At 39.0% G+C, this 26107-nt stretch overlaps 1 protein-coding gene across 4 annotated transcripts in view; it reads left to right on the top strand.

Annotated features, from left to right (window-relative positions):
* The window catches only part of KLF12 (KLF transcription factor 12), a 277668-nt gene that overhangs the window by 191518 nt on the left and 60043 nt on the right, over positions 1-26107 (top strand). For all 4 annotated transcript variants that reach the window (XM_073614262.1, XM_073614259.1, XM_073614261.1 and 1 more), the window contains exon 3: positions 23545-24082. In XM_073614262.1, the coding sequence (XP_073470363.1) occupies positions 23545-24082 (538 nt within the window). The remainder of the gene's footprint in view (positions 1-23544; positions 24083-26107) is intronic.

The following is a 26107-nucleotide window of genomic DNA, read 5'->3' as shown; positions in this document are numbered from 1 at the left end:
AAAAAGAGAATTGCTCAGCATGAAAGCAGAAGTAAACTCATCAATTTAACAGTTTCAAAAAAGTTATATTTCCGACATGCCAGGAATGCTAACTGTCATATTAGTTGTGCTCTCAACCAACTGTCAAACTATCCAATGGCTGGTGTCAACTGATCACATGTGCAGCATCATGGCAGTTGAAGATTAAACAGAGGCCAAGATGACAGCTTCCATGGCTGAAAACAATAGGAGGGTTTACTTCCACTTTAAATGTGCAAAAAGAGTTTATAGAGTTAACTTTTGTGACATATTTAACAACTTATCCTAGAATTTTAGTAGTTTTTATTGTTTTTTTTTTTTTTTTTTTTTTTTTTTTGAGTTTTAGTGGTTATACCAGGATGATGCCTGCACCAGCAATTCTCATTAATGTAGAACTGATTTGAGTGGCTTACACAGCCGCCTGCTGACTTTAAGATGGATTCTCTCCGCTGTTTTTACTGGGCTCTCCCGTTCAATCATATAGCCTTCATTCGTATTCCCTAGGGTAAGTGGAATGAACAGAAGTTCCTGCCCCTCTTTGTGACGTCTGAAACCAGAAGCGACAGGGATTTGGTCTCTTCTGGTTTGGGTTTGTTTATTGCCCTAAGACCTCCGAGCTGAGCAGTCAGCAGGGACACAGCCAAGAGGAGAATCTAGGCCCTGCTGCTATGCCTGCAAAGCTGGAAAACCTATTGAGGAAGATGCATAGGAGTTGATTTACCACCTTGTACAGCATCTGATTTAACCCATCTTGGTTTGATCAGATGCTTTGGAGGCCAGAGGAGAGCAATACAGTTGAGAAAAAAAATGAAAGGTATAGTGTTAAAAAATTTTTTTTTAAATAAATAAAATCATAACTTTTTTTTTTTTTTTTTTTAACGCTCCCGTGATCCCTCATGCTCAAGTGCAAAGGCGAACACGCACGTAGTTCCCACATGCATATGTATATGGTGATCACACTACACATAAGGTGTCGCCGTGAATGTCAGAGTGAGTGCAATAATTCTAGCACCAGACCTCCTGAGTAACTCTAAACTAGTAATCTGTAAAGGTTTTTAAAGTGTCGCCTATGGAAATTTTAGGTTCTGTAGTTTGACATCTTTCCACCGGTGTATGCAATTTTAAAGCATGACATGTTGGGTATCTACAGTATTTAGGCCCCTTTCACACTGGGGCGGTTTGCAGGCGCTATTGTGCTAAAAATAGCGCCTGCAGACCTCAAAGTGCCACTGCCTTGTCTCCAATGTGAAAGCCCCGAGGGCTTTCACACTGGAGCGGTGCGCTAGCAGGACGGTAAAAGTCCTGCTAGCAGCATCTATGGAGTGGTGAAGGAGCAGTGTATACACCGCTCCTGCCCATTGAAATCAATGGGACACTGTGGCTATACCGCCGGCAAAGTGCCTCTGCAGAGGTGCTTTGCGGTGGTTTTTAACCCTTTCTCGGCTGCTAGTGGGCGAATACCGATGGTAAAGCACCGCTAACAATATCGGCGCTTTACCGCCGACGCCGCCCCCGCCCCAGTGTGAAAGGGGCCTTACTCGGTGTGACATCTCATTATTATATTTTTTTTTTTTTTTTTTTTACCAACAAATTGGGTATTATATTGTGTTTGCTAAAATTCACTAAAGTGCATTTGAAAAACCACTGCGCAAATACCATGTGACATAAAAATTGCAACACCCAGCATTTTATTCTCTAGGGTCTCTGCTAAAATAAAAAAAATATATACAATGCACAAAAAAATTATGATTTTTACGTGCATGAGAGAAATGTCAGAACTGGCCTGGGGGTAAAGTTACTACTTAATCTACTCTTTAATTCTGTATATCTTAAGGCTTGGTAATGACAGTTGTAGGAGAGTTTTACACAAAAATGGCAGTATCACATATAGACAGCAACAATGCATTTTCATTCTTTTTCTTGTGGACTTGCATAAAAGCATGCATGCATACGTGAGCACTGATACTGTGCCTTCTGAAATTTTGTGGTATAAAATAATGTACGGTTTAGTCTGGAAGTGTCTAGGCACACTCATCTCAGACCTTTCTTCACGGGAAATTTGCTATTTAATGTTTTCCGGAGTGAATGTTATGCTGATTTGTTTGCCAGGTTAAGCTGACAATTCAGCCATACATACTGCATGTTTATGAAATACAAACTAGAAGAAAATAGATTGCTGAGATGTTTTGTAAATTCTATAAATCCATTGTTAACTTTAGATTCTCGGTCCAGTTTTACCTTGGTAACAAATAAAGTTGAAGTACAACAGCTTCAGAATAGGTTTTCAGAAGGCGGCAGCTACAGACGTGCACAGTGCTAGGGTGGGATTGTGTTCCCATGGCAACAAAGTACTTCTTTAGCTGGAGAAATCTGCAATGACGAAAGGGTGGGAAGCAATTAAACAAAATCATATCTTTTAAGGGAAGGGAAGCACACAGTTTTAATAATCTGCTTTTCCTTTGTGATTTAAAGCACAAATTCAACATTCATTTTTTGTAATGAAAATCTAAGCTACGTTCATTAAAAATTAAAAATGCATTCACAAAAAAATATGAATGAAACCTTCTAAAGTGTTTGTTCTTTCAATAATTGATTTGTTGGAGTGTACTGGAATGAAGGGAGATGCCTGTCACATCTCCGCCCATTACATATATACGCCTGCTCTTGTGTATTACAGCTGCTTATGTTTTTCTTTACAATACAAAACAGACAGACTTTCAATGATATCTGGCATATGTCAGTGTGATAAATACAATTTGCACTTTTAATTTATTTAGATAAAGTAGCATTTTGTTGTCATCTTGTGAAAAAATTTTTTGATAGCACCATACAAACCAAACATTTGTAATAGCTAAAGTAGTTACCGGCAAAATGCATTGTTTTTATAAGAGTTGAACCTTTATATAAAATTTCATATTTTTTTTTTTAAATAAAAATGAAGGAAATAGTTTTTAGAGCAAACCTTTTTTACTTTCCTTCCTTTGTTCTTTCCATTCCTGCCTTATGTTTTCTGTCTTCTTTTTTCCTTTCTTCGTTCAAAAATTGTGCGAACAGAAAGCTGTTCAAACTAGTTGAAAAATAGTAAATAAAATTGATAAATACATTTTATGTATTAATCCGTAATAAATATTGAACAACAGTTCATCAGAGATAGATTACAAATAATGAGAAGAGCATTCATTATACACTAAAAAACAATTAGTCATCTGTCCTTAGATGTGATGGCTGCATTAGTATGTTTTTTTTTTTCCAGGCACAGTACATTTTCATCTTGATAGACATATTTGGGGTTGATTTACTAAAACTGAAGAGTGTCTTCATTGGAAGATTTCCCTTCTAATCCTGTTTTAGTGGCAATTTTGTCTCTCACTTTTCTTCCCACCAGGACAAAGAGTGAGTGAATCTAATTGAACACAGACAACAGGAAAATCTGACAGGGGTAATAATCCCCTCACCACTCTATGCAAGACTTTGGATACGCTTCAATTGGTGGGCATAGTGGCAAAATTTTAACTTTTCTAAGTAGAAAGTGCCTTGTATCACATATGGTGGATGTGCCCAAAAGCTTGTAGATTCTGGATCCAAATCTACAATTTAATCTATTCTCTCATGGGGACCAATCTGACTAAGTTCCCGCAACAAGCACTCCTCGGACACCCTTTTGGGGGAGCCCCGAGACCCACCCAATGTCTAGTTTCTTTCATTTTTACAGCAGCCAGAATAACTATTGCAAGATCGTGGAAATCCCTGGTGCTATCTTTTGATCTCTTAAAGAACAAGTTAATCTTTGATAGTGTTAAACACACCCTCTGCCATCCTGCAGGACAAGCTTCCCCGATTTGAAAAAACCTGGGACCCCTGGATCACATACTTGACAGGGTCAGCCTCGTCAGATCTGAGGCTGACCTCTTAGCGAGCCTCTCCTGAGGCACTATCTTTTTTTCCCACCTTTTTTCTTCCTTTATCCTTTTCTCTTTCCTTTTCTCCTCCTCCTTCTCTTTTTCCAGCTTATTAAACCTTCTGATAGTTTGGGGAGTGATCTAGGACCTCTGGTCAACTGCCATTGGTCCCACTCCCAGTTTGTGGCCTGTGTATTCAAACATAATGGCCAGCTACCATGATCAATTCATGACTGCGATGACCCCTCGTCTTAGATGAGGGTGCCTCCGGCCAGGTAGTTCCTCTTCGGAGGATGTATCGTCTGTTCTTCATAACTATAGTCATAGCCCATATTAGCGTTATACCGGTTACTTAACGACCAATGTTGTAGGTCATTAATGTTGTCATGTACCAGAACTTCTCTATACTGTATTGTACAGTTTTATATCTGTATGGTTTATAACTTTAATAAAAGAAAAATGGAAAAGAAAGTGCCTTGTAGAGAGGGCTGATGAGCAGATCTTGGGAGCATGTGTTTGTGAATTACAGAGCAAGTTTGATGCATTTATGTGTATTAGTTGTGATGTGGAAAATTTAGAAAGTTGGCTGGCCCTAGAAAGTGGAGAGGAATTAGAACACCTGTTAGTCCTAATTGGGGAACAGACATCAATAAAAACCATTTGTCCTCTTTACTGTTAAGATTAAATATGGGGACAACGGGGACGTTAGTTCTGGTGCCACACTGGGATTCCCTCATTTTGAAGGGTTTTCCTCTCACTCCCCGTTTTGGTTATAGGATAGGAAGTGAACAGAAATCACCCTATGGGACACAAATGGCAAAAAATGTAATTAGTTGCACTTTAAGTAACATAACAGTAATTTTCAGATTTGGTAATGGAGACTAGAAATGCCCCTTGCCCCGTCTCAAAATACAGTGCGATTGACTTGCTAAACCTGAAGAGTTTTTCAAATCTGGTGTAGCTCTGCACAGAAACCAATCAGCTTCCAGGTTTTTTGTCAAAGCTTAATCGAACAAGCTGAACTTAGAAGCTGGCTACAGTGGGCAGCTGCACCAGATTTTGCAATCTCCAGTTTCCATAAATCAATCAAAATATAGCAGTTTAACCACTTCCAGCCCAAGAACGTCATATGACGCCTTGACTTTCAGTGGGAATATCTGAATGATGCCTGCAGCTATATCCTCTTTTTCAGCCGGTGATTCTGCACACCGTAAGAATGATCATAGTGGCAGTTAAGCCGCTAGATCATTCTTAAAAGCAATGGGAGGTTACACCCCCCCCCTCCCGCCGCCCTCCGGTGGTTCTCCGGGCTCTCCCGTGCTGCCGTTGGATGACGATCATAGAGATTTCCAGTGACCAGATGGTCACCAGTCATCTCTATGACCGTCAGAGGCCTGGGCTTGACGTTTGTGAACAAAGCCGCAATCGTGGCTGGAAAGCATGGGATCGTGAGGGTTTTTTTTATGGTCTAATGCTTTCCAGCCTGGAGGAGAGATGTGGGGTCTTATTGACTCCGCATCTCTCCATATAGAGGACCTGTCACACACCATTCCTTTTACAAGGTATGTTTAGATTCCTTGTAATAGGAATAAAAGAGATAAAAAAATAAATAAATTAAGAGTGCACAAAAAAAAAGTAAAATAAGTCATAAAAAAAAGTAAAGCGACCCTTTCCCCCGTAGGACAAAGAATTTTTAGGATGAAAGAGATCAGAACAAGGACCTCTCCAATTGGGTCCTGTCTCTTTCAGAAAAAGTAGGACTATTACGGTACCAGAGGGGGATATAGAAAGACTTGGTTTATTTAAAAAATAGTAGATTTATTTCAAAATAGTAATAAAAAGTCCTACATAGGACACGTCATATACATCATCATGATAGAACATACACAAAAAACAGTGATTGTTACAGCATTGTTGATACTTAGTTAGTGAGGCTAATGCCCACATAGATACATGGACAAAGGTTGTATAGTATAATACTTGCAGACGTGACCTCTACAGTTTCGCGGCCACAGCCGCTTCTTCAGGAGGCGTCTGATAGTATATAATCTACAAAGATGAAAAACACAATACAGTGTCAACACAAAACAAAGAAACATGGGTGAGCAAATATCATAAGAATCACAAAAATTGATATTGGAGAACATAATTATAAATTTAAAAAATTGCACTCACCAACCTATAACCGCAAGGGTTTTGGAGCGATACTGTGAGACGCCCTCAAAGGAGGGGGCGTTCCCCCGGGAGCGGGCCAGGGAGGCAAATTGGGGTGAAACTATTATAGAAAAATTGCAATGGATTTAGAAATTTATAAACTAGGCATTTTGCTTAAAGAACCACCCGGGAGTGTCAAGTTAATGGACAAGAACGTGAGGGGAAAAGAATTGCCAAAAAACAATTCACTGGAGGGGGGGATGATGGAGAGGAGAGGGAAATGGAGAGTGAGAGGGAGGAGAACAACACATGATAAAAGGAAGATTTGAAAAGAGAGAAGAAAAGAAAAAAGGGGGGAGAGGGAGGGAAGGAGGGGATGGGGGGATGGAGGGGAGGGGGGGGAAAGGGGGGGGGGGGAAGGGGAGAAGACAGAGGAGGGAGGAAGGACAGGGGGGGTCACAACGGGGGGGGGGGGGGAGGAGAAAAACAGGAGGGAAAGGAGAGTTAACCTACCACCTATTGAGGGAAGTAGAAAGAAAGAAGCTGGAGTGGTAAAGGGAGGTTTTAATTGTGTCAATGAAATTACCCACCGTTGCTGTAATATTAAAAGCTAGACTCAAGAGCTGCTGACACCCAGAGTAAAGTGGATGATGGAGCTGGTGGCCGGTGAGCCAACCACAATGCCTGTCCCCCGTAGCTCATGCACACCTAAGTCCCACCCACATATGTAAACGCCGTTCAAACCACACATGTGAGGTATCTCTGTGTGCGTAAGGGCGAGAGCAACAATTCTAGAACAGACCTCCTCTGTAACGCTAAACTGGTAACCTGTAAAAAAATTGAAAGCGTCGCCTATGTAGATTTTTAAGTATCGAAGTTTAGTGCCATTCCTTGAGTGTGCACAATTTTGATTATACAATAAAATTGGGCTAACTTTACTGTTTTGTTGTTTTTTTAATTCATGAAACTTTTTTTTTTTTTGCAAAAAAAGCGTTTGAAAAGTTTTTGCGCAAATACCGTGCGAACAAAGTGTAAAAAGTTGCAACAATCACTGTTTTATTCCCTAGGATGTCTGCTAAAAAATCATATATAATGTTTGGGGGTTCTGAGTAATTTTTTAGCAAAAAAAAGATGATTTTTACATGTAGGAGAGGAGTGCCAGAATAGGCCTGGTATGGAAGTGGTTAAAAAAAATAAAATAAACAAACATTTTTAATTTCTGCTTGCTAGTTGCTGTGTAGTGAAGTACTCTATACTTTAGACTGTAAGCTCTTATGTGCAGGGCCCCACTATCCCTCGTGTCTTCTATTGTACTCCAGCTGTATTGTCTCCCTTTACTTTGTAAAGAGCTGTATTATTAAAATTATGTATAATAATAATAATATAGTAAGAAATAGGCTGTCATAAGTATGGGGAAATGCTCATAGTCCTGACCTGTATATGCATGTGCATATTACATGTGAGACCTTCTGTCACTGATAATAATCAGAAATTACCAGAACTTAAAATGTCAGGAAACATATGTGCATTGGCTCTTGTAAGAATTATTCTTTTTTTTTTTTTAATTTAAGTTACAATTTGAAAAGAGTGTACCTTTTAAGTGATTGTAAACGGTCACCTTGTAAAACAACCCATTCAATTTTAAATAGCAATGAAAGGCAAAACATTTTTGTATAGATATAAAAATACCCTTTTTCCCTTTCATTTAAGTGATCACATTCTCTCTGTTCTCAGCTGCATCAGAGCTGGGGGGGGGGGGGGGGGATAGAAGCAGCAGCACACCAAGTTTGCCAGTGAATGGCTGGGCAGCGGGGCCATGTCAGGACAAGTCTGATCATTGGAGGAGAGAACACAGAGTTCCCAGCATAGCTAAAGAACTGACCACGAGGTGCTCATCTGCTTAGTGTGGTCAGTTTTTAATAGGAAAGCAAAGAGACTAGCAGGAACACCATTGTTACAGTTGTAAAGATTAGTACTGTGCAAAATACTTCTAAAACAGATAATACACAGATTGAAATACAAATCCTTATTTAGAAATGTAATATTTAATGAAGTAGTAAAACAAATATAAAACATTCATTTAAAGCACATGGATTAGAAAAAAAGAAAAAATGTAATTGGCTCCAAATCTTTCCAGGTTCCATTCAACTCCAGAAAAAAAAAAAGTGTATATACTGGCCAATGATTTAATGACATTTTCATGTTTGACTAAAGTGCGCTTTTTATCGTTTTGAATTTGGTTTCTTCTGTCATTTTTTATTTTTCTTTTTTATATTATCCGACAGTAGATTTGTCTGCAGTAGGAATGATATCTCAATGCTTTCCTGACTTTTACAAAAGGGATAGCAGCCCGACAACATTTCATATAATATCTACTGGCTTTTCTGAATAGAAGCAGCGAAAAGTCTATAATGCCTTTGCTGCTGCTTCTGAAGAACCAGTAAGCTAGCTATATGAGCTGGCAAGAAGAAGAGATTATTAGTAGTTTCCAAGAGTAGTGCTGTGCTGTCATCACCACCACCAACAACACTGGTATGACTTTTTCCTTAAAGGCTAAGTTCACCTTTATCAATAATACCCTATGCAGTTCCTAAATACCATTACATAACCAACAAATTTGCTCTAAAAAATATGCTTTACCCCAGGCCTAATTTCACACCTGAATACCTCGTTTATATCTAAATTCTTCTTTTGAACCTCGCTCTCCTTTGTAAAAGCCTGGGAAAGAGACCTGGGCATGCACCTTAAACACTGGACTTGAATCAAGTTTGGTGCACCACCAAATCCAGTTCTCCTCCTCTGGCACATGATACCCCCCATATTAGTTGGAGCATACCCGTCCAACCCCTTCTCCTCCTATTTTTGCAGCTCCTGGACCTGTGCTCCTACTACCAAGTTTGGTGGTCATGCCCTGTTGCATATGCATTCTGGACTGAAGCCTATAACATTCTATATTAGCTTCTGCAAACATTCATACAAATGCTACCGCAAGAAGCCCTTCTCAATTTGAAACCAGCTGAGATCACTCAGAAACAGCATATCTTGATAGTCCATGATGGCGAAAGCGTGGTTGTCTGGTATGCTGTTGGTTGATGAGGTTGCAGCCTGCATGTAATGGGTCTTAATCAATGAGAAACTCACAGCTAGACCTGGATTTCCCACTGTCTTACGGGAACTTTTGACCGGTGCTTTCTTGAACGCTAACCCAGCGAGTCATATTGGTCGAGGTTTGCTGTTAGGCAGTTGGATATCCCTGACCTTCTCCACTCCCTGTCCCCCTTTTTAAGTCTTTTTTTCTTCCTTTATTCGTCTACCTTTCTCTATCTTTCAGCTCTCTAATATTTTACGGTATTCTGGCTCACTTTTGTACATGCATTGGGCCCTCATCCCTAGCCCCAACTTAATACCATTGTTGTAAGTTATTGCCACCTCTACTCTTGCTATGATTATGACTTGGGAGGCTGACAAGTCTTTTTTTGTATTGTCATATTTGCTATTTTGGACTTTAGAATCCTTTGTAAAATGTTTTCATGCATTTTGAGATAACTTGCCTAATATGATCAGGCCTTTTTTATACCTTTTTCAAAATTATTAATAACATTGAACTACAAAAAATATACTTGAATGCTATTTCCATACCTGTAGGCCATTTTGGCAATACATGAAGTCTGCCCTTAAAACCTCCTAACAGTTTTCTTAGCTCCATCCTGTCTTCTTTCTAGAATGGAGCAGCTGTTAGGATGAGCGCCCCCAGCAGTACAGAAGTGAGCGCTGTCCTTCTCCTGAGCCAAGCACATGTTTTTGGGGTGTTTTGGAGCAGGCTTCACTCATTGTAAAAAAATAGCCTATAGGTATAGAAATGCTGTCAAAGCATATTTTTTTAAAACCTAATTGGCTTATGGTGGGAACTGCATAGGGTATTCTTGATCAAGACGAACTAGCCCTTTAACTTATGGGATGTGGACATGATTGCATAGAAAGCTGAACCTCCTATAAAAATCCATTGTGGTGGGCTGCATAATAAGCAGATTCATAATGCAGTCCTGCTGAGCAAAGTCTCATTAACTCTTTAACTTGCAGAGCAGCACACCCAAGAGGAGAGCGGACCCAATATTATGCAATACATGCCAAGTCAACAGTACTGTATTTACACAAATGTAAGAGTTAATATAAACCCTCTTAAATATTAGAAAAATAGTTCCACATTTAGCAAAGTATACTGGGATCATTAGTTTTGGAAAATCTTAAAGAATGCATTCTGAAGATATTTCCATAGCAACAGCAAGGTATTTACTGATGTGTCTATTCCTAAACTTTAAGCAGTTTATTAGAGGTTGCTTGCTCTGCAATCTGTAATTATCATCAGGTAAAAAAAAAAGTGGTGAACGTGGGTGGACTGTTTGGCTGGTGTTTTTTGACTGATTTGTTCAGCCATGCTTTCACATGCAAATTTAGATGAATAACAATAGTTTGCCTGCTTTCCATGCTGCTTAACCATTCCTGTGCTACATTTTCAAGTTCCGTTGTTACTTATTTGCTGTAAAGTTTTCCATTGTCTGGGTAGACCTGGCATTAAGTATTTGTGACGCTTCAGATTTCCTGGTGTTTGAATTTAATTTTTGCAAAATTCTTTACTGAAATTCAGCCAAAAATGGCTACCAGCACTGACATGCATAGTTTCCAACAATTTCTGATTTCTGGAGATAATCTTATGTTCCGGAGCTTTGTAAATTGAAGTTGCTCTCTGTGACTGTTATCACATCAATACTACCTCAATTCTAAAAGAAAAATGTTGGGACGCTGTGTAAAATCTACATAAAAGGAGAGAGTGCAATAATTTGCAAATCTCATAAACCCATATTTTATTCACAATAGAAAATAGAGAACATATCAAATGTTTAAACTGGGAAAATATATAATTTTAAGTAAAAAAAAAAAGGTAATTTTGAAATTGATGGCAGCAATGCGTCTCAAAAAAGTTGGGAAAGGGCAACAAAAGGCTGGCAAAGTAAGTGGTACTAACAAGCAAGAGCTGGAAGAATATTTTGCAACTAAATGGGTTAAGTGGCAACAGGTCAGTAACATGATTGGGTAAAAAAAGAGCATCTTGGAGAGTCAGAGTGGTTCAGATGTAAAGATGGGCAGAGGTTCACCAATCTGTGAAAAGCTGTAGTTAAAAATTGTCTAACATATTCAGAATAATTTTCCTAAACATAAAATTGCAAAGACTTTAGATATATTTAAAGGACAAGGCCGAAACATAATATTGGATGCCCACAATCTTCAGGCCCTTAGATGGCACTGCATTAAAAATAGGCATGATTATGTGATGGATATCACTGCATGGGCTCAGGAATACTTCCAAAATCACTGTCTGAACACCGTTCACCGTGCTATCCAAAGATGCAAGGTGAAGCTCTATCATACAGAGAAGAAGCCATATCTGAACATGATTCAGAAACGCTGCCGTCTTTTGTAGGCTAAAGCTCATTTAAAATGGCCTGTTGCAAAGTGGAAATCTGTTTTGTTGTTAGACGAATGGAAATTTGAGGGGTGTTTTTTTTTGGCAATCATGGGTATTGCATCCTCTGGACTAAAGAGGGACCTTCTGGCTTATTATCAGCAATTAGTTCAAGAGCCTGCATCTCTGATGGTATGGGGGTGCATTAGTGAGTATGGAATGAGCAGCTTGCACATCTGGAAAGGCACCATCAATGTTGAAAGATATATTTATTTATTTTATTTATTTGAGGTACTTATATAGCGCCATCAATTTACGCAGCGCTTTACATATACATTATACATACACATCAGTCCCTACCCTCAAGGAGCTTACAATCTAAGGTCCCTAACTCACATTCATACATACTAGGGACAATTTATACAGGATCCAATTAACCTACCAGCATGTCTTTGGAGTGTGGGAGGAAACCGGAGTACCCGGAGGAAACCCACGCAGACACAGAAAGAACATGCAAACTCCAGGCAGGTAGTGTCGTGGTCGGGATTCGAACCAGCGACCCTTCTTACTGCTAGGCGAAAGTGCTACCCACTACACCACTGTGCCGCCCAATATATCAGCAAAAAAGACCCAGAGCTGTTGAACATTTTAATCCTAAATCAGGCAAGAATGGGACAATGTTCCTCTCCCAAAACTTCAGCAACTGGAATCCTCAGTTCCCAGACCTACAGAGTGATGGTAAAAAAGGGGATGTTACACCGTGGTAAACATGGCCCTGTCCCAATTTGAGTTGTTGCCATCAATTTTAAAATTACATTTTTTTTCTTAAAATGATACATTTTCTCTGTTTAAACAATTGATATATTTTCTGTTGCCTGTTAATAAAATACGGATTTATGAGTTTTGCAAATCATTGCAATCAGTTTTTCATGTAGATTTTACATAGCGTCCCAACTTGTTTGGAATTGGGGTTGTATAATATCCCAAAACAATGGTGTGAGGCTGACATATATTGGGCTGTTTCACATTTTTGTGCTTATGAAAAGGTGTGTGTAATGGAAAGAGACTTCCACGCAGTTTAAAAAGTAAGAACCTTGCTCCTCATTACTACTTGGGGTCAAAGGGAGACACCAATTTTTTTTTAACATAACAAACATGTTATACTTTTGTGCTCTGTGTAATGTTTTTGTACAGAGCAGCCCAGATCCTCCTCTTCTTGGGTCCACCACTAGGGCTCCTGGTTCTACCCCCCCCCCCCCCCCCACAGCTGAGTGCCCACCATGGAAAGCTACTTGCTATGGGGGTGCTCATATGGACTTGCTCCGGAGCCAGCTCAGTGTGTCCATAAGACACACACAGCATGGCTTGGCCTGCCCCTACCCTCCTCACTGGCTCTGATTGACAGAAGTGGGGACCAATGACTCCCGCTGCTTTCTCTTAGACTATGAGGAGAGACAGAGCCGAGAGAGTTGCTGCTCTCTTGTACATTATAATAAAGTGATCTATCAGCACAATCCTACCTAACTAATTAAGTGTGCAAAGAAAATAAATATAAATATATACATAATATATGTATGTTTGTGTGTATATATGTGTATGTATGTGTGTATGTGTATATATATATATATATATATATATATATATATATATATATATATATATATATATATATATATATATATATATATATAATTACAATGTGTGTATGTGTCTAAAAAGTCCAGTTGCTGCTGTCACTGAAAGTGTGCTCACTACACTTCATGTAAACAAAAAACAAACAGTGCTGCGCTACCAGTGAATAATCAAATTGAATATCATACATCAATTAATAAACTAATTATTCAAACATTCTGCACTGATAAGTCCATAATCATCCATGTGAAATCCCAAAAAGTAACAAACACCCCCCCCCCCCCCAAAATACCCACAATAATCAACAAATTGCAGAAAAAAATCGCAACTTGCTCCACCAACCTGTGCAAAAAATAAATCTCAAAAAGTGCAAGTTCTTGCCTCCACCAGTGTGCTCTGGCCACTCACCTCACAATCTGACCCCTGTTTCACCAGTGGGTCAGACTAAGCAGGTCCCTTTAAGGGAAATCAAGAGATCACTCTGGTGTCCTGCTGGCTTTATACTCCTGTATCCCACTCCTTCCTGATGGTTTGCTCCGCCTTGAGTCTTCCCCCAGGGATATTGGTTGTATATAGGAACTAAATCTAGTGGTCTCTGTTTAAAATTGTATTTCTTCCACAAAATAAAATCCGAACTACTCACAATCATAGCACTTAAAGTGGAAGTCCATGCAAAAACTAAAATCCCTGCATCTATAGCCAACAACATTCTAACACTAACCTCTCTATCCCTGAAAAGAAAAAATCAGTATACATACCTTTTCTGAAGCCAATCAGACCCGATCTCCTGCAACGCAAGCTCTGCTGAGTGCACATCTGACAACGGCTGTGAAATGAATGGGAAGTGACGTCACCCATAGAGTTATATGGGGCTTCCGTTCACGGACATGTCCTCTGCACCCGCCCACACAGCGAAGCCGTGGCTGACAGCTCAGCGTGGGATCAAAGCTTTGGCTGCTGGAAATCGGGTCGGATCGCCCGTAGAAAAGGTATGTATACTGATTTTTTTTTTGTTTTTTTCTTTTCAGGGCTAGAGAGGTTAGTGTTAGAATGTTGGTGGCTATAGATGCATGGGCTTCTATTTTAAGCAGTGCCGGATATCCGGACAAAACAATTACATTTTCCCTGCAAACGAGATGGCCAGGGGATGACGTCATCAAAGGCTCCTCCCACTATACGTGTTACATCAGTGGGCGTGACTTCTTCAGTAGGTCCAGATCCAAGTTTGTATAAATTCTCCTCTGCTGTCAGTGTCAGCAATATCTCTTCTGTACTTCCTACCAGCAGGATGTAGAGAGGAGACCTTGCTGAAACTGGCAGCAGAGGAGAATTTAAGCGAACTTGGATCTGGGCCTATTGAAGAAATCACGCCCATTGACGTAACGCGTTTAGGGGGAGGAGCATTTGATGTCATCCCACGGCCATCTTGTTTACGAGGAAAATTGAATTGTTTTGTCCGGATATCCCGCACTGCTTAAAGTGGAAGTCCATGCAAAAACTAAAATCCCTGCATGATTGTGAGTAGTTTGGATATTATTTTGTGGAAGCAATAACATTTTAAACCGAGAGCTCTAGATCTCGTATTTTGTTCCTATATACACCCGATATTCCTGGGGGAGACTCGAGGCGGAGCGAACCATCAGAAAGGAGTGGGACACATGGAGGAGTGTAAAGCCAGCAGGACACCAGAGCGATCTCTTGTATTAATGTTTTATTAATTTGTTTATCAATTTATGTATGATATTCAATTTGATTATTCACTGGTAGCGCATCACTGTGTTTGATTTATGCTCTCTTATACACCACTGGATCGAGATTGGGCAAGGGTAAGTATAAGGGGGTGGACTGGGGGAAGCTGCGCACAGAGGGTTTTTTTACCTTAGTGCAGAGAATGCATTAAGGTAAAAAAACCTTCAGCCTTTCAAACCACTTTAAAATCTCAAGCCTCCAGCCCCCAGCTGGACTAATTTACATTAACACATTTTTTTTATACAATATTTTTTTTTTCTGCTGAAACGACCTGACACTGTAGTAAATATATTGTGATATTCAGCATGCTGCAACACATCAGTAAGAACAACAAAGTGAGTAATGTAAAGTGTAGCATCCTTAGCATCTTTTGCAGTGTCTTCTCCTGTTGATGTTGCCAATCGTGTATTAACTGCGTGCACAGCACCATCTAGTGCCTGAAAGAGAGATACATTTTTTTAAACAAAGACTGCTTTCTTATATTCTGACTAGGATTAGTCAGAATACAGTTAAAGAATACACTGGTGTAAATTTAATGACCAGAGCCTGCTGATTGGACAATGATAGAGCTACAACCCACTGAAAAATTACTAACTTTGCAATCTCCTAGTGCCAGCACATTACATGTCAGCACGTGTGCACGCAGCAAGGCCTAAGAAATTGAGTGTCTGAGTGCTGCTGTGCAGAGGATAACGAGAAGCTAATAGCAAGACAGATTAAAGTGATTCAGGCCCATTAGCTAGTTGTTTAGAAAATTATTATTATTTTTATCATTATTATTTTTACACATGTGCAGTCTTACTGTTATTGCTTGTACAATACATTCATGTGATAAAACGAATCAAAATTATTTGTAAATTCTGTCAGCTGATTAATATAAGAATCGTACTTATTGTTTGTACAATACAATCATGTGGTAAAACGAATCAAAATTATTTGTAAATTCTGTCATTGTAGCTTTGTGCCATACAAGGTAAAATGCCGTTAGGATATGTATGTGAAATGTTGTGGCTCCATCTGGTGGAAGTTTTGTAACACTGCCACCAACACACTTTATTATTAGGAAATTGCGAGGATAGAAATATAAGAGCAATTGCTGTATTTAAACTTGGAATTTGGAACTCAGAATTTAGAACCTACATAGTTGCATAGTAGGTAAGGTTGAATAAAGACAATGCAGTCTTTTTGGATTTGCCTTTAGTAAATCAACCCCAATAGTCCATCCAGTTCAACCTGTGTAGGTTTACGTGTGTCAGTGTCGGTAATAATTTCCTATATCCCTGTATGTTGTGTTCTTTAAAGCGGAGTTCCGCCGTTTTTTTTTTTTTTTCCCTTCAAAAGTCACCTGTTACAAATACTGCAGCTGCTGACTTTTAAAATATGGACACTTACCTGTCCAGGGTGCCCACGATGTCGGCACACGAAGCCGATCTATCCTTCGGCTGTTGGGTGCTGCCGTTGACATCCTCGGTAAGGGAATCAGGAAGTGAAGCCTTGCGGTGTCACTTTCTGGTTCCCTACTGCGCATGTGTGACTCACGCTGCTCTATCAAACTGGTCTCTGCTGTTTTCTGGGACCCGTGTGTCTCCCAGAATACAGCGGGGGGGACAGGAAGTGGCGTAGATACCCACGGGTGGCTCCGGGTATCTGTGCATGTATTAGACAGGTATTTGCTCCCCCTCCCCCCTGAAAGGTACCAAATGTGACACCGGAGGGGGTGAGGAACCGAAAGTTCCATTTTTGGGTGGAACCCCGCTTTAAGATGCACACTAGGGACTTGAAATTTGGAACCTGGTACAAGTTTGGAACTTGGAATCAGTAACTAGAAATTTGGATATCCGGACAAGGAATATGGAGCTCTGAACTCAGAATATGGAAACTGGATTTGGAACTCAGAAGCCAAAATTTTGAGCTTGGAACTCATTATGTGGAATTATAATTTAGTACACAGAATTTGAAAATTGGAATAGTTTTGAAAGGTGCAGGTTCTGGGGCATTTTCCCTGGCTTTATGATTGTGTGAGTCACTGACCAGTACAAGGTATGCCAAACTGGAGTTGCATGCTTTTTCAGGTTCCTAACTCATAAGCAGTGAAGACAGACTTAGCATGACAAACCTGGAGACTGTGCCTTTAAAAACCTAATCAGCAATCGCAGCTACCATATTTGTGTCCTCGCATATGTGAGTCCTTGTGTGATTCTTCTGTGTGACACTAACCGAAAAAAGTAGATTGTATTAGTGCAACAAGTAGAATGTGTATTTGGGTGCAGTGCTGGCCTATATCACCTGGTCTGGAAGTGAAATATTAAATTGCTCAAGAAATAATTTAGTGATTTTAAATGTATTTAGCCAAGTAACTGCATTTTAGCTTTAGTCTTGACTAGGATAGATCAGAGGTCACCACCCAAAACGCCTAAACTACCCTCCAAAACGCCACCACCCACTTAATCCTAATAATGCACGAAGTTGAGTTACATGCCCTTCAGGTTTTTTATTAAACGAGCATAACAATAAATAGCAATTTAACATCATACATATATATATATATATATATATATATATATATATATATATATATATATATATATATATATATATATATATATATATATATATATATATATATATATATATATATATATATATATATGCCCCCTGCCACAAGACACTGCCTTGGGACATTACCACTTGCCTACAGATCTTACAGGTCTACCACTACCTGGTTCCTACTATTGGACCATGCCTATATAGCAAATACCAAGGAGGGAGGGAGGACCATTCATCTGATGGCTTCCAGACTCCAACTGTTACAGTCCAACCCCTCCCTGCAGTCTAATCTCCTACGCTTCTCCCCATCACCCTGTCTCTTCAGCCAATCACGTAAGTATTCCTCCTACATCTCCCTTTGCTGTCTGGTTCCCCTTCCACACTGTCATGCAGGGCCTAAGCTTAATTTATTTCTTTATAGCGCTGGCCTTCCTTTATGTACATTTCCTTTTACTACAATATGAACTTGAACTATTGCAGTTAAAATGAGTCAAAGAACAACCAATTACATCCAATACTAAGCATGTAGAAGTACCCACACCTATACATTATTTGAATGATGGCTTATTGCAGTATGTTACCTACCAAGTTAGACAAAGGAGCAAATACCTTCATGTTTGTGCCTATAAATTCTATGTGTGGGAAAACACTGATAACACAAAGGAGCATTTTTATTTAGCAGTGAATGTGACATTTACAAGCAATCACCACAGGTCAATAAATCACTGTAATTTTAAAAGATCTCTACTTGGGAAGATTCTCCTGCAATGAATGTTACATTCACTTCTTTAGAAGTATGCTTCAAAGAAAAATTGGGTTCTTGAAGCATTTAAATATAATTTGCTGCATCCACAAAAAATATATTTTACTCTTCTGAAACAGAGAGCCATTTTGGACATACAACAAATCCTTAGTCCAAAACTGTTAACAGAAATCCTATTAACAGCACACTGTTATGAATATTTCTTTAACAGGAACATTCGTGTAATAAATAATTAGGTTTCTGTTTCAGATCAGAGATAGTCATCAGTTCTACATGCAGTGTGCAAAACACAGTATGTGCAATGTATACTTATATAATGTAATTCATAATTAAATGTTTAAATAGGACATAAATTATGAAATATGACTTAGTGGGGAGTTAATACATATATCAAGTCATGGAGAATGCTTTAAAAAGAACTCATCAGCCACTGGCTCATTTCTCATTTGCTATTAATTCAATTGCTTAAATGACAATTACATAATGAAATCGTTCTCCAGCGGCTTGTCCGCTCAGTGGGCTGGCAAAGGCTGCATTTTGACCAGAGGGTCTTCTTTATTGTAGTATCTTTTGGATTTAAAGCTAATGTTTCAGCCACAACTTTATTGTAGTAGCTTTTTTTTTTTTTTATTTAAAGCTAATGTTTAAGCTGCAACTAAACATAAAGTACAAGAACAGGTACAACAAGGTAGCTGCTGATAAATTTATTTGCCTGAATTCCCTCCTTTGTGTACCACTGTGATTTAGATTCACTTTGATACTAGGGGAATTTTCCTGCTAAATACTGCCCAACTGCCATTCACCTGTCAAATGACAGTTACCTCAGTGGTTGGTTAGCCCCGGTTCACACAGGGGCGGCACGACTTGCAGTTCGCCTCACCGAGGCGACCTGCACAAGACTTCCACGGCGACTTGCAAAACGACTTCTGTATAGAAGTCTATGCAAGTCGCCCCCAAAGTAGTACAGGAACCTTTTTCTAAGCCGGAGCGACTTGCGTCGCTCCTATTAGAACGGTTCCATTGTACAGAACGGGAGGCGACTTGTCAGGCGGCTAGGTCTCCTGACAAGTCGCCCCTGTGTGAACCGGCACTAAAGGTTCTATCATTGAAGAGAAGACAGGTGAACAGGAGATATATAAAAAAGATTAGGGAATTGGAACTAAATCAGAGATGCTCAGGACTTTGTTACTTGCTATCAGGCTGATTTTTTTAGCTTTAAAACATATACATGGCGTACTGTACATGTTTATTTTAAATTTGGCAGGCTGATATGAGTTACTGTATTTAGTCAATACACTTTAAGTCACTATGTTGTGCTGTCAAGAATCCATAAACTAGCAAAAGACAAAACAACTGGACTACCAGAAAAGTAACATGTTGGCCATAGGAGCCAAACAGTGGTGTAACTAGCTGTTATGGGGCTTGTGGCTGGGAGAAGGCCCCATTTAGAGAGGTTAAGTGAAAGTCTGCAGTCTAGAAGTCATCAGAATCCTCATTAAGCCTAATACACACCACTATTTTTTTTTTTGGTTCAACCCAGTGGGTTTTTCCGCTTTTTTTAAGTGATCACATACCTTCTGTTCTCAGTTGCATAAGGATCTTATAGAGCTTGGAGCAGAAAAACAGCAGTACACTGAACCTTTCAGTGAATGGCTGTGCAGAAGGGTAGGGATATCAGTACGAGTCTAATCATTGTGGGAGAGCGAGCTGAGCTCTCAGCACAGCCAGAAAACTGGCTGCATGGTGTTCTAATGCCTAATGTGATCCGTTTTTAATAGGAAAGCAGAGTGTTTGGCAAAAGCACCAGATATTTCACACAAAGGAAGCAATGCAGATACGAGAACATTTTTTTCAATTCATGGTGCAGCAGGCACATATCAGGAATATGACATTTTGGGTTCACACATACTTTAATAACTCTTTTGGGAGTATCACTGCATGCTCTCAGGATTACTTGTGAATTCTAGAGTGTATGTCTAGCCCAAGGCAAGTCCTGCAGGCTGAAGCATCAAATTGAGATAAAAGGTGAAGGTCTTTTGCAGTGTAAAGGCATAATTGAGCACATACAGAAAGAATAGATAGGAGGATATGCTAAAAACACTGAAGGAGAGAAAATGAGATTTTGAATTGAATCTTGGGGCAGACATTGGCAACATTGGTTTTACCATTACTCAAGAGAAGAATAAAAGTATAATAAAGTACCCATAACTATTGGATTGTCATTGTCCAGTTTGCATAACTCAGTGTTTCTTCATAGATCATTTACTTATAAAATTGTTTAGAGTTTGCATCCTGCAGCATAAGAAAGCAATCTCTATGGCTTTATAGCATCCCTGTTCATAATAGTTTAAACTGGTGCCAGATTAATGATGCTTAAAGGAAATAAGAGGATTATGTAGGCTGCCATCGCTGACCTCTCCCTCTGGGGATAATTTTCAGGCTGTTATGATCATTCTGTGGCCTCAGTACTATCTGTAACCAAACTGAGACCAGAATAGAGATCAGATCTGAGTTTTTTCTGACTTACATTTTTTACATGCTTGTTGTGTGGTGGTGGCTAAAAAGTATTGAACCCATACACAGACAGGCAAATAGCATTTTCAGAAGCAAGTCAGCAATAGAAGAGCAATTTTCCTTTCATAACAGGTGTACTTTAAAGGATAAGTGTACTTGAAAGTACATGTAATCTCTAAAAAAAAATTTTCTCCTATTTTCTCCCTTCTGGTTTGTTTGCTTTCAATTTTTTTAATAAAGTTTTTCAAAAATAGTGGATACAAACCGATCCATAAGAGATCAAGGATACATCCGCAATTGTATACAAGTTATAAAGAGATTTCACCAAATCTGAAAACATAACCCATTAAAGAAAAAGATAATGTAACATCCAAAGGTCACCTACAAACTCACAGTCCCTCACACTAGCTGAATCACGCTTTATAGGTGGATCGAGAGTATACTATGGAGAGCATATGCATAACCTGTGGAAAGGAGATGCATAACCAAGGAGAAAAATCGCAGAGCAAGCCAATGGGCAGCCTTAAAATCGTTAAGTAGCTAATACCACTCTAACTGTATTAGCTGGACTATAACCACAGTCAGACTTATTTGAACCGTCAAAGACCGGGACTGCGAAAGACATTATATGCATCAACTACGTAGGCTTACAGAAATTATGAATAGCTAGGAATCTGTGTGTAGGAAGGGTAAGTATAGTGCAGTACCCCCTTCGCAATTACCCTCGGCACTAGGCCGAATCATGGCTTATCAGTGGCATGGCACTGAATGACCTTGGGGTACAATAGACGTCACCAGAAAGAGAGGATCATATCCTCCTGGTTTGATAACCAGTTATGGACATTGGATGTAGTACTATACATACCCAAAAAAAATCTTCATCTAAATACTTTGGGCCTGCGTGGTACACCCAGACCCTCCTCCTCCCCAACAGCTAAGAGATGATGGTTACTATTCAGAGGGATTGATTGGTTTACAATACCAGTATAACAGAACTGACATAGGAAATATCAATGTTTTTGCCCCAAGACACAAACAAAGAATAAAGTCAAAAGAGAGGCCAAGGAAACGTGTGGGGGAAATAATTCACATACCTATTCAAATCAGTCATATTTTCAAGTTTATTATATAATAATCAGTAAAGCTAAAATCTGGACATAATTGGCAAAAACTAAATTTTTAGCATGCATTGGGAGGCTGAGCATAAAGTACCGCATTCATCGGCGTATGACACGCACCTTTGAAAACAGGGGGTAAACTGTGCCTGCCTGTTATACGCCAATATTTATTTATTTATTTTTACCAATGGGGGCGGGGATCGGGCGGTCTGCCCCCGGGTGCCACCCATTGGGAGGGTGACGGGCCGGCTGCCCCGCCTCTCCTGGCCCTGGGACAGCGCTCCCATACTTTAAAGAGTTAAGAAAATATTACTGACAGCCCTTTCACATATATGGCTCCTCCTGTGTCACTCTCAATATAAATGGGAGCCTCTAATACCTCAAGTAACATCGCTCATTCTGGCCGCTCTCCTCCTCCTGCTCTGCCTCCTCTTTGAGTCCAGCTTTTGAATGGAGGAGGAGAGCGGTCATGTGACCATCAGTGAAACAGCAAAAGACCGGGTCCATGAGAGAGAGACATTAATTGAGGTATATAGAAGCTTTTATTTACAATGAGTGACACAGGAGGAGCGTATATGAGAAAGTGTTGTCAGTAATATTTTCTTAACTTCTTAAAGTGTGCTGTGCAGGGAAAGGAGTCTGTGTGCTGTGCTGTGCAGGGGGTCCGTGTGCTGTTCAGGGGACTGTGGAAAGTTTTTTTTTTTTTTTTCCCTAAAACTTCCCTCTTAAAATTAGGGTGCGTGTTATATGCCTATGTTATACGCCAATAAATACGGTAATATTAGTAGTGAATGGAACATAGAAGAAATGGAAATGTTGTCCATGATGACCAATAGCATTCCAGTAGTGGTGGAAAATGAATGCTACCATCCAATGAATTGCTTAGGTAACATTTCCATGTTTGCTGCACTTTTTTAAAACATTTACCATATTACTCGATCTAAAAAGCTCAACTCCACGCACCTTGCGAGTTAGGCAAAACATGGTGATTTAATAATACAAACATGATATATGTTTTATTAAGAATGGAATAAAGGTTTGTTATGTTTTAGGCATGAATGAGTTAGATGCATAGGTAGGTGACCACGTTCATGCCCGTTATTTGCCTGTGTGTTTTGAGGTCTAATGCTTCTTAGAGCTCCTCTTGCTGAGCTGTATGATGGTTTAACCCAGACCTATAGCTGAAAACATTCCTAGTTTGTCTAATCATTAACATTGCTAATAATGTTTTATTTCAGTTTATTCCTTTTAGTGTAATTTCATGTTAACCTGAAGGAATGAATAAGACAATAAGAAAGATTAATAAAGAATAAGTTCATGACTCTGAAAAAAAGGCTTCTCAGGGAATTTTTATATAATTACATGGGTAATAAATGAATGTTAGTATGATCTTTATCTGACGGACATATTTAATGATCTAATAAGATTTTATTTTGCTTTTTCTTCACAAGCTTAGAATAAATTATTGCAGGATTATCAGCATTTGGTAAACTGGAACATGGAACAAAGGTTGGCCAAGTTCACTTTGTCCAAATCAGTATATATAGTATGACAACCATATCCATGATAGAACCTACCACGTTTTTCTCATTTTGGGTAAAAAACATTTTTAGAATGGAATATGTGCATCTCCTAGTAGATATCATTTAAACAAAATTATTACTAATTATTTTTTTTTTTCTCCTACAGTCTCCAAAAGTCCACAGCTACCCAGATATGGAAGCTGTACCCCTCCTTCTCAACAATGTAAAGGCTGAGCCACCAGAGGACTTGTTAGCCACAGACCATTTCCAAACACAGACGGAACCAGTAGACTTGTCCATAAACAAGGCACGAACCTCACCAAGAGGAGTATCTTCTTCTCCTCTGTCCATTGCAACTTCTGCAGCTTCACCTTCGAATTCTTCTTCTTCCTCCAGCTGTCCTGTTTCATCTCCAACCGTGATAACTTCGGTACCATCAACAGCATCAGTGCCAACAGTATTAACTCCAGGTCCCCTTGTGGCTTCAGCATCTGGGGTCGGTGGCCAGCAATTTTTGCACATTATTCACCCCGTCCCACCTTCAAGTCCTCTGAATCTTCAGTCTAGTAAACTAAGTCATGTACATCGTATACCAGTTGTTGTGCAGTCAGTTCCTGTTGTTTACACTGCTGTGAGATCACCAGGAAGTATGAATTCTACAATAGTGGTACCTTTGTTAGAGGATGGTAGGAGTCATCTTAAAGGTAAGCATTGCAGCAAATTAAATACATAATATTACTTTTTAGGCTTGGTACATATCTGTTGATATAATGCATTAGATGTAAAGAAAAGGTTTGCTTATGTGTTTTTTTTTTTTTAATATGTAAAACCCAATATAATATTAGGGCCTTAAATACTATGCTTTGTTAGTTAGCGATTGCATTTTTTTGTAGAGCATGCTTTAATTTTAACTTCATTTTTTGAGAGGCAAGCTTTCGCCAAACAATGTATATTTAGCTGGTAGCAAAATGGAATATAAAAGAGAATTAGCAAAGAGACAAGACAGCAAAGGATAAAAATCACTGGGTCCTTGTCACTGGGTATTAATAGTAACATTTTTGGTTGGAATCTACATCTTCCAGTCTTCGTGTGTGTATATGTATTAAAATTTTCTTGTTCGATTTAATCGATTTTTTTTTTTTTTCTTTTAATCGATCGACTAATTTCGATTAATTATAACGCACATACAGATCCAACTACTTTTAGCTGATCTCCTTGCATTGCAACTCTGCATTAGTCAGTGGTAAATGTGGTATACACTATATACAATCACCCGGCACTAGTTAGTTTCCGCAATCCATGACTTAACTTCACAGTTCACGCAAATACATTTTAAATTCAAACTGCAGCACTGACGTAAGTAATTTTTTAAAATAAAAATTCAAGAAAAATGTAGAAAGTTAGTTTAACTTTAATTATAAAACTTATCTAGTATATTGACTGTCAAATTTGGTTATCAGATTTGCCTACACTTGGCTCACTGAATGATCCCAGTTAACCACATCCATATTTACCATCATTGTCCAGGCTGTCCGGTGACGTCACGGACATAGACGTCACTGGACTCCTCCCCCCTTCCCTTTGCTAGCAGACGGAAGCACTTGGGGAAGGGGTGAGGAGTCCGGTGACGTTGATGTCCGTGACGTCACCGGATCTCCTCTGGAACTCTCTGAAGACCCGGAAGCCGGCGGAGAGGTGAGTACCGATCAAAAATAATTAACGATTAAGAGAGGAATTAATCTTTAATTTCCACAGCCCTAATAAATATATATATATAATATATATATATATATATATATATATATATATATATATATATATATATATATATATATATATAGTTGGTCAGGGCAGCACACACACAACAAAAAACGGATTGTTCATGTGCAAAGCAGATAACAGAGGTCCCCAACCTCCAATATATAGAAAAACAAAAACGACCATTCTGCAGCACCTTGTAGATTTATTAAGAGAGTTACAAACTCATAAAATTTACATCAGGATCCTTCATCAGGTATAACAAGCATGAAAATCAAACTCACATATATTCTTTATATAACACGTTGCTTCTGGACTGGAAATTAGCAACACCTGAATCACTTCAATTAAGATGCTATTAAACATAGCAGCTAATATTCAGAGGACAAATATCATGGCAGTGTCTCTGGTTACTTCATATAGATGCCTGTAAAAAATAAAAATAAAAAACTTATAGCAATATTTACAAAAACAAATGTAAATCAAAGTCTTTATTCAACTCCTTCAGGTAAATAGTATTTAATTGTGAAATCCATTCCACTTCCCTCTGTCGCAATTTTAATTCTCTGTTTCCACCGCTCCGCCAACGTGGGACATGATCAATTACCATGAATCTTAGCTGGGCTACAGTATGCCCGCGCTGTTTAAAATGTTTAGCTACTAGTATTTCAGATTGTGGAGAGCGAATAGAGGATTTGTGCTGTGCTATCCTATCCTTAATTTTCTGAGTGGTCCCCACACATAATATAATCCACATGGACATTTTAAAATATAGATCACATATGTATTCTGACATGTAAAAAATCCTTTAATGTCAATAGATTTACCTGACTGGGGAAGAGTAAATGAGGTACGATTAATCATATTGGAACATTGTACACAAGATAGACAGGGGAAGGAACCATTCCTCCTAGAAGCTAGAAATGTGGGTACTACCATCACTTTCTCACTTTGAAATTTTGACTTGATAA

This window comes from Aquarana catesbeiana, linkage group LG02 (genome assembly GCF_042186555.1).
Source record: "Aquarana catesbeiana isolate 2022-GZ linkage group LG02, ASM4218655v1, whole genome shotgun sequence".
Classification (NCBI taxonomy): Eukaryota; Metazoa; Chordata; class Amphibia; order Anura; family Ranidae; genus Aquarana; species Aquarana catesbeiana.
Note: the sequence above shows the minus strand (reverse complement) of the source record. Positions and strands in the feature narration are given on the sequence as shown.